General features: G+C 50.3%; 2 protein-coding genes across 2 annotated transcripts; both read right to left on the bottom strand.

The window, feature by feature from the left end:
* Positions 1–2,802: 2,802 nt before the first annotated feature.
* On the bottom strand, positions 2,803–7,461 carry PtrM4_104680 (uncharacterized protein; the record flags this gene model as incomplete). Its single annotated transcript, XM_066107576.1, has 1 exon — positions 2,803–7,461. The coding sequence occupies one exon, from the start codon at positions 7,459–7,461 to the stop codon at positions 2,803–2,805; it is 4,659 nt and encodes a 1,552-aa protein (XP_065962025.1).
* A 243-nt stretch (positions 7,462–7,704) lies between these two features.
* Positions 7,705–10,083, bottom strand: PtrM4_104690 (uncharacterized protein; the record flags this gene model as incomplete). The annotated part of the gene is made up of 5 exons (XM_066107577.1): positions 7,705–8,722; positions 8,772–8,878; positions 8,930–8,962; positions 9,016–9,673; positions 9,878–10,083. The coding sequence occupies 5 exons, from the start codon at positions 10,081–10,083 to the stop codon at positions 7,705–7,707; spliced, it is 2,022 nt and encodes a 673-aa protein (XP_065962026.1).
* Positions 10,084–11,398: the final 1,315 nt, after the last annotated feature.

Below are 11,398 nucleotides of genomic sequence, written 5' to 3' on the forward strand. Positions count from 1 at the left end.
GATCATGCCCTCGACTTTTAGAGACGCTGAGTTCGGAACGACGCACGAAGTTGGCATCCAAAACTACCATAACACTGTCATTTCGTCCAGAGTCTCCAGTATTTCGGAAATCATACATTGAAGCTAGACTCTGAAATTCTTGGTAAGACATGAGGTAATCGCAACGCCACGTGACACCCCGCACTACGGACATCCGTCACGGTCCGCCAGCCCAATTCTCCCAAAGAAGAAAATCGCCCACCATACCACCCAATGACGTTAAACAGATCCCCGCCGTGCTCGGTCGCCTCAAGTTTACCAATCACTGACAAATTCGTCCGTGTTTCTATGAACCGTACCTTTTGCGATTAGTAGAGTTTGTAGATCAAGCTTTTGCTTTTCCATCTAGAACCCTATTTCTTTCCCGCCGTTCCCCTCCTTTGCACATCAAACGAAGCTCTCCGGAACGCCACTGTGATCTCGACACACCCGCTACGCTAACGAGCCATCGCGATGACCGGCGACCTCGCCTAACCCCTCAGCTGCCTATCGAACTGGCTCGTCTATGACGGCGAGACTCGCGCCTTTGAGACAAGAGTCTGCGGAACCGCGCCTCGACGCTTTCGAAGAATCACGCCACTTTTGCTACAACGGCAGCATGGCAAGCCTCACGCCAGATCGTACGATGCCTTACCCGAACGCGAAGCCGAAAACTGAGAAGAGGATACGCTTCTGACGTATGGCCGTATTGGCGTATCCGGAAAGTGGCATCTCGACGCGTCCTGGGCATCCGGTTGACGCTAGTTAGTATCATGGCATGAGAATCCCAAACGCGACTTGTTCCGGCGACTTGGTGTCGGTCGAGGAAAACCAGGTGTTTCCTGAGGCCAAAACGCGGTGCGACATCCTGGGGTATATCATCTCCTATATCTCCGATTCCTTTTCTCTGGGCATGTTCGCAACACCCTTTGTGACGCGCAATCTACGGGCAATGGTCGTACAGCGTGGACCCTGCTAGCGGTTTTGGCACCGGGAAATTCTTACGACTCAATCGCCGTTTAAATGCTTGCTACACCTATCCTGGTACACTTGAACCACAACGATCTCTGTTATGATTGGGTTCGGAGAAAAAAAGGCCTACCCGAAGGTGGAATGTCATTGATGTTCCCCGAGAAAACGCTAAAAGTTGCCGCCGCACTAGGGATCCCCGACTACCTTCACCGTGCGATCGTCGCCGATTGGCCCTAAACTGCCAACTTCCATCATGCCACGCACCGGCGCAATGTATAATCCAATGTCCGCGATGATCATCAGCTTTTGACAACTCACTCGCAAAACATTCCTCGCTTTCATCATGATTCAGTCGGTTCTTCGGATCGTAACACGTCAATGGGGGATAATTCCTAAGTAAGAAAAATCCGCCGCTGTAGCAATATCCCACTTCTCTATATACCCCCCCTGGCCCACCTCCTTGGCCAGTGTAATAAGTAAACCATGCCAAGCACAATGGACCTTTCTTATCTGATACATTGTATCATCGACTATACAACGCCACTGACGACAAGAACCTCGTATATCGACATACACAGAAGCGCACAATCCAGGCCAATCGTACCAAAAAAGTCCATGCCACACGGCTTACGTCTCTGTTCCCTTTTGGGACTGGAGCCTCAAGTCCGGCACGGTGGGGGTTCTAGTTCGCTCCAAAGTTTGTCGGGATATGTTGTTTGCGGAGAAAGCTCCGCTAAACCGCGCAACGTCCAGGGCGCAGCGTTATATCCGTGCGTGTTTGCGTGCGTAGGGACGGTGCTGTAGTGGACTTACTTGCCCAGTTGGACGCATTCACCGATTGTAGGTGGGAAGAATGCGATAAATATACCGGGATTGCGCATGGCTGTGTAACTTGGCGGATATGTTTTTCAGAGAGTGCCTGGCTGGCCGGTAAGATGTCGTCCGGGGATACGGGGCACGGATAGCTCACGTGCTTTGTTGATTGATGGGCATTGTGTGGCGGTGTGCTAAGCGGAGATTGTGGCGTTGTAGGTCTCACATCGGGACGGGCGTGAACCACGGTCTTGGGAAATGGTGGCGTTTTCTGCCTGCCGTGGGGGTAGGGGCGTGTTACTTTACGAGCGGACCCTTAAATCTAGTAATTGCAGACCGCTGGGGAGATTAAGAACGGTTTCTGTCTTTTTCTCTCCGCTTTCACAGATATGTGTTGTGCAATGTGGTCGGGATGATGTCGAAGGATAAGGTCCCACTTGGGTTTCGAAGGTTGGTTTGCATACACGAAGTGTCCTTTCCAGAAGCATCAAGTGCTCCGATGCTGGTTTGGTACTTGGGTAGACCCAGCGAGCGACCGATCCTTGCTCAGCATTGTGTGTCTACAAGACAAGGGTACCAAGCCTAGCTAGTATTTGATGGAAAGAATACCGTGAAGATGAGCAAGACAACCACCGTGACTCGCAGTGACATTATCAGCATGAAGGAAAAAGGCCGACTTGTTGAGGCAGGCAAGTTTCGCGCCTGAAAGCGCGCCTGGAAAATAAGGGTATAATTAATTCTCACGTATGTGATATGGAAGAAGAGATGAAGGACTGAGTTGATTGTATAGCTATGAACGAGGGAAGCTATATATATGTGAGGAATGAGAGAGTGTAGGGATAGCCCTGCTAGCGTGCAACACACCCCCCCAGACTGTAGTGAAGCGTAAGGCTGTAGTGTAGAGACTAAGGTAGCTGTCTCCAGTTTAAAGGTGAAAAGGAGTGAATAAAGTCCATGTATTAGAACCAGCCCGCTGTATTGCTGGGTAGTTCAGGAGTTTTAGTTGTTGTGAAGACTGAGGAGACGTTTAGTGATATCCTCAAGTCCTAGTTGACGTGTGAAGTTAACGTGCTTTTGCTTTGGCAGTGCCTTTGTAAGACCGTCTGCAGGCATTTGGGCAGTAGAAATCCATTGTACATTCACCTCTCCTCTCTCAACTGCTTGACGTAGCCAGAGTTGGTGAATATCGACGTGTTTGAGCTTGGTTTGAAGTCTTTCTGTGGCCTTTGTCACAATTCCCACTGTCTGCTTGTTATCACAATAGATGACTGGGGTGATGTCTGTTTTGAAATTAAGCTGATCAAAGAGATTGTTCCACCAAATGAACTCTGACGCAGCACGGCTGAGAGCGTAGAGTTCGGCTTCTGTAGTTGACTTTGTAACAGACCGTTGTTTCGTAGCTTTCCAGTCAATTGGCATTCCAAAGAGCTTGAATAGATAGCCATCTGAGCTACGTCTAGTAGACAGATCGTCTGCAAATGAAGCGTCTGCAGCTCCAAAGAAGATAGGCTCAGGGTTAAAAGCAGTCCCGGGGATTGAGTAACCAGTGTTGTCAGGAGTGAGTGCTGAGGCTTTTAAGGCGAAATTGCGTGTCTTGACCAAGAAGCGCCAGGCATGAATTGCAGCGCGTAGGTGTTGTTCTCCAGGATTGTTGAGATACCGGGAGAGAATTGAGTGGGTGAGTGAGATATCAGGTCTTGTGAACACTGAGATGTAGGCTAAGGAGCCAACTAATTGCTGGTATCTTTTCTTTAGTGCTTTGTCTACCACAGTGTTTGGCTCAAGGTTGGTTTCAGCCATTGGAAAATCAGGTAAGGTAGTTGCTCCTTCCATCAAGTTGTACTTATGTGCTACCTTATCAATAAAGGCGTCTTGAATCAGCCAAGTTGATTGTTGAGAGATATCGCGAACTACGCGTATACCGAGGAACCAGTTGAGTTGACCCATCGATCTAAGCTCATACTTCTTGAAGAGCTTGTCCTGGAATTCCTTGTGGATGTCCAGCTTCGATGGATGTACTAGGACAACTATATCATCAACATAGAAGAAGACAATAAGACTGTTGTTGGCAAAGAGACATGGCGTATTTGGGATTTGTTTGAGGCCAAGATCTTGGAGTGTGTTGGCCAGGTCCTGGTACCATAGTAGAGGTGCTTCCTTTAGGCCATATAAGGCTCGGCGGAGGAGAAGCAGAGCTCCAAATTGAGTTGTGAAGCCTTCAGGTGTGTTGCAGTACAGTTTCCTAGGTACCCGAGCATTGAGAAATGCGTTCATGGCATCGTATTGGAACATAAGTAGTCCAAACTTAGTTGACATTGCGATGAGAGCTCGAAAGGTTTTAGCTGCTAGTGTAGCAGCGTAGGTGTCACCCCATTGTGTTTGGAGATCACCTCTGACCACAAGTCGCGCTTTAGCTTTCAAGAAGTAGCCATCTTCGTCAAACTTGTTAGTGTATACCCACATGAGGGGCAGAGTCTCTGCATCAGCAGTGAATGGAGTTACTTTGGTGTTCTCGAAGCAACCTTTCTTCCAACAGTCGTCTATCTCCTTTTTCATGGCGTTCCAGTACAAATCGGCCTGGGGATGAGAAACGACGTCTTTGAACCGCTTAGGTGGTTCAGGCATCTGATCTCGATGAAGCCTAGTCTTTGGAGTAATGGCTGTAATCTTCTCATAGAGTGTTGGGTGAAGGGAAGTTGCAAAGGTTCCATAGTAGGTAAAGAAGTTTGATGAAACTCTGTCTTGTCCCTTCTTAGCGCGGCTGCGTCTGCTTCCAGTAATTACATTGTGATCTCCAATGTCTGGATGCAAAGCTTGTGGTGCATTGTTGTTGTGCCGATCTGGGAGATAGCCAGGTATGTCGTATGCATGGCGAGATTCCATTGATGGAGTTGGGCGCTGTAGGACAGCTATTGTTGAGTTGGTTGGTGATGGTGAGCGTGAAGGACTCATGGTTCCTTTAGTTAAGTCCATTGGGCTTCTGTCCGAATATGCGGCGGAAATCTCTATTTCTTCAAGATGCTGGTCCAGTTGCTCAGTGGTGTAGAGATCTTTAGCAGTAGCAGTGAAATGAGGTTGTTCGAGATCTAGAGTCTCTACCTCTTGTTCAGTGATCTTGTTTGTAGTGATGTTGTTGAGTTTATCGTCCTTATAAGAGAATTGCCACTTAAAGATAACGTCTCTAGTCCTAATTACGTGGTCGAGTGTCGGTATCCAGACTCTGTAGATGTTTGATGAGTCGTATCCAACGAGGTATCCGATGTGAGCTCGTGGCTCAGTCTTGTCAGCAGCTTTGATGTCTCTGCGATAGACATAGGCTCTGCACCCAATAGGTGAGTAGTGAGCTACCGAGGGCTTTGTATTGAAAACAACTTCATGAGGTGTCTTCCATCCAAGTGAATGGACTGGTGTAGTGTTGAGCAGCTGTACTGCTGCGACAGCGAGCTCATTAGTGAGGTCTTTTGGCAGTCCTGATGAAATGCGCAGAGCGCGAGTGCGCTGCATAATAGTCCTGCCTGCTGCCTCTTGGAGACCTTTTTGCTCATCAGTGTTCTCAGCCGTTGTTTCAATCTTGATTCCAATGCTCTTGCACGCTGCAGCAAAGTCGCGACCAAGTCCTTTCTCGTTGTCAGATCTAATGATGATGACAACGTACTTGTAGCCAAGCTGTCGCTGGATCTTCTCAATGAGATTGAAGACAGCGGGAATAAGAGTGGTTTTAAGTCGATTTGGAAGGCAAGAGATCTCATGCCACTTAGAGAATTGGCAGACAGCGTGTAGAGCGTATTTGTCGCCGTTGTAGCATTCTTCTCCTTGAGGGACTAGGTATACCAGGTCAATAGCGATGCGTTCGAATGGCCGAGTAGAGACCGTGTCTGGTGTACGCCGTGAGATCTGTTTGTTCATCTTTGTAAGAATGCAGTCTTCGCATTCCTTCCAGGATTGTGGAGGATCACTGCCTTGGAGTTTGAAGCCTCGAACAGCTGCTTCAAGATGGCGGATGGTATCTGGCCCTGGGTGGGCCCAGATGTGATGTGCTTCAGTAGCAGTAGCCTTAAGATGAGGCTTTGGATCATGTGATGGCCTAAATGCAGCCATGGATTGCAGTGAGTTGGCGTTTGGACGTTTCCCATCATCCGCGTCTATGAGCCAGTGACCTGCGTGGTAGTCTAGGAGAGTAACAACGTTGTTTGGAGTCGCTTGGTATAGGTGATTCTTTCCAGAATCAAAGTGAATCTTCATGTCCTTGCAGCGTGAGAGGCTGAGGATGTTGGCAAAGAAACCCTCCACTAGGGCAACGTGGGTAAGCTGGATGTCCTGTATACCATTTGGTGTCCTGACTGGAATGATAACATTTCCCCATTCGCTGATAGAGACTGACTGTGAGCCAGCGTACAAAGCTTCGTCAGCTGTACTGTACCGAGTGTGGGTCCATCTCCATGATTTGGAGTTGATGACGTGAACATTTGATCCAGGATCCATGATCCATCGGTTGATGTAAGGTGGGTTGGATACATGATTGGTAGAGAAGGCCTGAAAAGAACAAGCCATGCTGTGGGGTTGATGATCGCCATGGGCTTGGGCATCAAAGGCAATAGGCGTTGTGGTTGGTTCGGATGTAGCCTTCGCGTTTTGCCTTTCCGCAGCTCTCTGAAGCTGCTTGGCAATTCTTGGATTCTTCTTAGCCTTTTTAAACTTGGCTTCAATCTCTGGGTCTAGTGTCCATCCTGCTCGGCGAACTGCAGGATTGATGTAGGGACAGTTTGAATACCAATGTTCTTCTAAACAGATGCATTTGCCTGGTGGATGATTATGCTTCGCTTGAGGTTTCTGATTCTGGCTAGGTCCTTCTTCGGTAGTATTGGCCTTGGTAGACCCGCTGCTGTCAGCGATGCCGAGAGAGGCGCCGAATGTTCCAAAGGTCGATCCTTGGGGTTTTATAATGCGGAGAAATTGACGGAAGCTAGCAACTAGGGTATTGATTGTCGGTAGATCTAAGTCTTTTACCGCTGGGTTTTCCTGTAGATCCAAAAGCTTGCGGAGCTCAGCTGTAGCCCAGGTCTCATGTAGCTTGTTGGCTGTGACAAGGAATTCTTCTTGAACTTGTCCTCCTTTCATCTCAGGCATGTCAAGCATAGCCATGAGGTCAGTGACGCGTATCCATTCGTCTAGCCATTTGTCCACGCTTGTGTTGCGCGGTTTAGGTGATCGTAGAGCGTCGTATTTCACCCTAAGCTCTCTTCTTCGGGTAGGGTCGGATGGGGCTATGTGGGCTCTGAGCTTGGCTAGTCGTGCGTGTGCAGTTGCGTCATTCTGGATGAGAGGAATCAAAGAAGTGGAGATTGTTGATGTCACGTCAGTGCAGATCTCCTTGAGAGCTTTGTCTTTCTGGTGCCACTCCTTGTACTTCCATTCCCACTCGCTGAGCTTCATTCGCTGTACTTGAAGAACTTCGGCCGTAAGGTCTCCATCTGGGAGTATAGGGCGTTCAGGTTTTGGCGTAAGAGTGGGTGGTGTAGAGACTGCTGGATTACAGTACTCCCATACTCCATGTGACACTGCCTTATCCTTGTGTTGAAAGAGCCAAAGGGACCAGTCCTCTGGTTTTGTCAGGATGACAACGGTCTTAGTAGACCTCTGGGTTTCAACTGATGCCATTCTAGATAGCAGAGTATCGCAAAGTTGGGATAGGTTGTCGGGAGATAGATGCCAAAGAGATGGCAGTTGAGTGAACTTCAGTGGTTAAAAGATTGCAGTAGGCAAATCCGGGCTCATAACTCTCACGTATGTGATATGGAAGAAGAGATGAAGGACTGAGTTGATTGTATAGCTATGAACGAGGGAAGCTATATATATGTGAGGAATGAGAGAGTGTAGGGATAGCCCTGCTAGCGTGCAACATTAATAACTCCATCTATCTGAAAAAAACCTAACCTTGTCGATAATGCCGCGAACTAGATGAGACGGATAGCTCTCAAGCTTGCTGATGCAATATCTCAAGCTGTTGCTGCCCTCGAGGACGGCCAGCCGTCTTCCATCGGGTAGGGTAACAACAGGTATGCCGAGGGTAGTGTTGTGAGAGCGTTCCTCCTCGCTGGGCAATATTGCATCAATGTTGACCTCTATCTGTTGAAGGCCCGGCGACTGCCTATCTAGGGACCTAAGAGCCCAACACGCCATAGACGCGCGATAAAAGGCAACCGGCCACCAAGTGGGCCTGGCCTCCAAGGGCAAGCTGTCAATCAGTCTGAAAATCTGACCTGCATGGAAGAGAACATAACTCTCCCCTTCGGGATAGCGTGCCCGGCGCCACATCTCCGCGCGCGCCGCGTCAGATGCGGGAGGCTCTTCCCTAGCGCACTTTTCGATTTCGGGGATGCTGGTAAAAACGTTGAGGCTAACCAAATGGAGCATAATCATGCTTACCCACTTTGCTGATTGGAGCCAGTCGCCGGTACCACCCCTTTCGGATGTTGGCGTCGCCATGGAATGGCGGTTGAGAAGCGTGGCCAGGTCTTGCAGCATATCTTGCGTCTCTTGCAAACGGCCTAGAATTTTTATCTTGGAAAGAACGCGGTATCTGTTGGACGGCTCGTCTGTATCGAAGATGCGCAGGAGCTGCTGTTGCTCTAAAACCATGGCTTGTAACGGGTGGAGAAGGAGGCGTAGATGGTGCACGGGTAGGTCCTCGCTGCCTGCTAATCGGCCCTGGAGAAAGCTGCGGAAGAAAGCGTTGAGTGAAGGTGTTTCGTGAGTGCCTTGGGTACCGCTAGCTTCAAACCAGTTGTTGTATGACGGGGCGTTCCAAAGATGATTCTCGTGTGGCAATGGGACTTGTAAGTCATTGATTGAGAGTATCGGCGGCAGATCGTGGAGCAGGCTTAATTCGAGGTCTACGTATACCCACGCATACGCATGTCTGCAAGGTTTAGTTAGGACGTCGAGGCTGAGTGTAAGATAAGGCTCACCGATTGCGTTGCTCTTGCTCCTTCCAACGCTCCCAAAGATCGAGGCCATCAGGGTTATAATGGAGAGGTGACTGCTCCGGCTGCAGGAGGCCGGTGTTTTTGAGCATCTGCGCAGGTTAGCGTTGTGGTTCCGCAAATAAACGAGAGGGGGTAATTACACTTAGATACTGTCCTCGTTTTGACAGAGCATACTAGATAATCATATTAGCCGGATGATAAGGCCGGTGTACAGGACCTGGCATACCGAGGTCAAGCAGTCTTTATCACTGCGTGTACACAGCGTCAGCAGCTGCAGAGCACTTCCTCCGACCATTGGCTGAGCTATGCTTTGGCTTTCGAGGAGGTCATCTAGCGCAATTCTGCACACTTCGATCAAGCCATGTGCAAGTACATGCGATTCGTGCTGATCAGTGAGCATGGCTCCTTGGGTAATTAGAAGGATGATCAAAAGCATGCCAATATCAGCCATGTCCACTGATAGAATATCGTGAATATTGGTGGTCGAGCAGCCAGCGAGCCCAAGGTAGGGTTGAACAGAGTCGATGCGTGCTGCATACATGTCGATGAAGTGTACCAGCACATGGGAAGGTGGCAGTGCTACAATGCGTCCGAATAGGCCCTGGCTACACTGTGAAGGTGGACTACGCGACTGTAAAGCACGATGGAGCAACAACTGTACAGTTGCGACGATACGATCCCGTGCATCGTGTGATAGCGCCAGAGTAGCGTCACCAATGACATTAGGGATTGCGTTCCAGGCATCCGGCTGTGCGAGCAGATGGACCATGTCGGCAAGCACATCGTCGGAGTTGCCCGGCTTTTCCGTGAGTGCTTCCCGGGCAAATCGATCCGGACTTGTCCGGCTGGGTATCGCTGGGGAGCTGGATGGAAGACTTTGGGCGCTTGGGGGTGTTGTGAGTGGTGGTGTTGGTGGCTGATGAGGCCCAAGTGATATTTCTCGCGGCCGGTCATGGTGTTGATATTGGTGTTCGTGTGGGTGATGTTGTTGATGTTGTTGCTGGTGCTGCTGTTGCTTGTAGATATCTGCACCGCCGAGTCCTTGTGACAAGATCTGGGGATTACTGCCATGCATATTCATCCGTGACATAGGAGAGAACATTGCACCGGATGAGCCCCCGTCCATGGTGTCAGGATTGGGTGGCGGCGGGGGATAGGAGAAGTTGATGAAGTCATCATATCCGTTCAGATGCAGTGGCGCCTGGGGCAGGTTTGTGGTGGCAAAAACGAACATGTCGTTGGGCTGAGGCTGACTTGCTTGTGGCATCATGTAGGCGGGGAACTGATGCTCCATGGTTGCAACGTGGCTCGCAGTTGGGCTGCTGGCACTGGCTGGACCTGTGGAGCCTTGATTCCGTCCAGAAGACCTTCGCTGGACGCGTGGACGGCGTGAGGTGCATCGTGGCTGACAAACATAGTTTCTGGCGACGCACTGTGAACAAGGTACCTTTATCCCATGTTAGAAGGGGTGTCCACATGCAGTGTCCAGAGCGCTGGGTGGCACTAAAGCCAACTAACCTTACGGTCACATCGAGCCTTTGAGATGGCACAGCGAGTGCAAGCAATGAGTGCGGCGTTGCTCATGTCGAATTGAGTGTAGTAGGAGTTGTGGGTGCCTGAGTACCGTGCCGAAGCCGAAGCCAAAGGTTGCAGACCAAGTGCTTAAAGGGTACATGTACTGTAGCCATAGCTACGCTCGGGTGGGCCAAACCGCTAACCTGCTGCTGCAGTACAAGGCTAGGCGATAGGACTAAGCGGGGCGCTGGCACATGTCACGCTGTGCAGGGCTGTGAACCCATGCCTGTCGCTCATCGTCGACAGTTCGTCCAGCCTCACCACTACTGGCATGGGGGGAGCCGCTGACGAGGGACTCATGGGTTGGCAGTGGATGTCAGCATGGGAGCACTGGCGGATCCCATCATGCCCAGCGCTTTTCCCAAAACATGTTAGCTTATGTCAGCCACCCTCGCACCGTAAGCACTACCCAAGTACTTTGTATGCGGACGCACCTGAGCACTGTCAGTTCCTACCCGTCTAGTGCATCCTGAGAGATTAGATGAAAGTGTGTGCGATCGCTTTGCTCCCTTGAACAATGCTGCGCAATCAGGCCTGCTAGTTGCATGGTCACGGTCCCCGAAATCCGCCCTTATTTAGACCGCAACCTCCTGCACCATGATGCCAACCACAACACCATTGAGGCTAGCGGCTCCAAACTGCCCTTCGGCTCCACCTGCGTCGGCCTAATCGACGGCATGAACACGGCATGAACACCCACGACCTGAGCATCAAAGGTCTGGATACTGGCCCACCTGGCGGTAAATAGCAATGCTGGCCTTGACCATTGGCGCTTTGGGCCTCCATAGTACACCACTCCACGCTTGACGTCCGAGTCATGGACGTGCCCAACCCATTGGTCACCGCAAGCCATACGAAAGGCGGCCGTCGAACAACATCCTCATACATCATCGTCCTGAAACATCGGCTGTCCCCGTGCGCCTCAACATTTTGGGAATCCTAGGGGGACGACTCGAGCGACGAAGCTGGACATGTCCTTTCGGCGAATGAGACGGATGGTTTCTTCATAAAATCAATACAACGCCATCGTCGTC

Source organism: Pyrenophora tritici-repentis, chromosome 5 (assembly GCF_003171515.1).
Source record: "Pyrenophora tritici-repentis strain M4 chromosome 5, whole genome shotgun sequence".
In the NCBI taxonomy this organism is placed as follows: Eukaryota; Fungi; Ascomycota; class Dothideomycetes; order Pleosporales; family Pleosporaceae; genus Pyrenophora; species Pyrenophora tritici-repentis.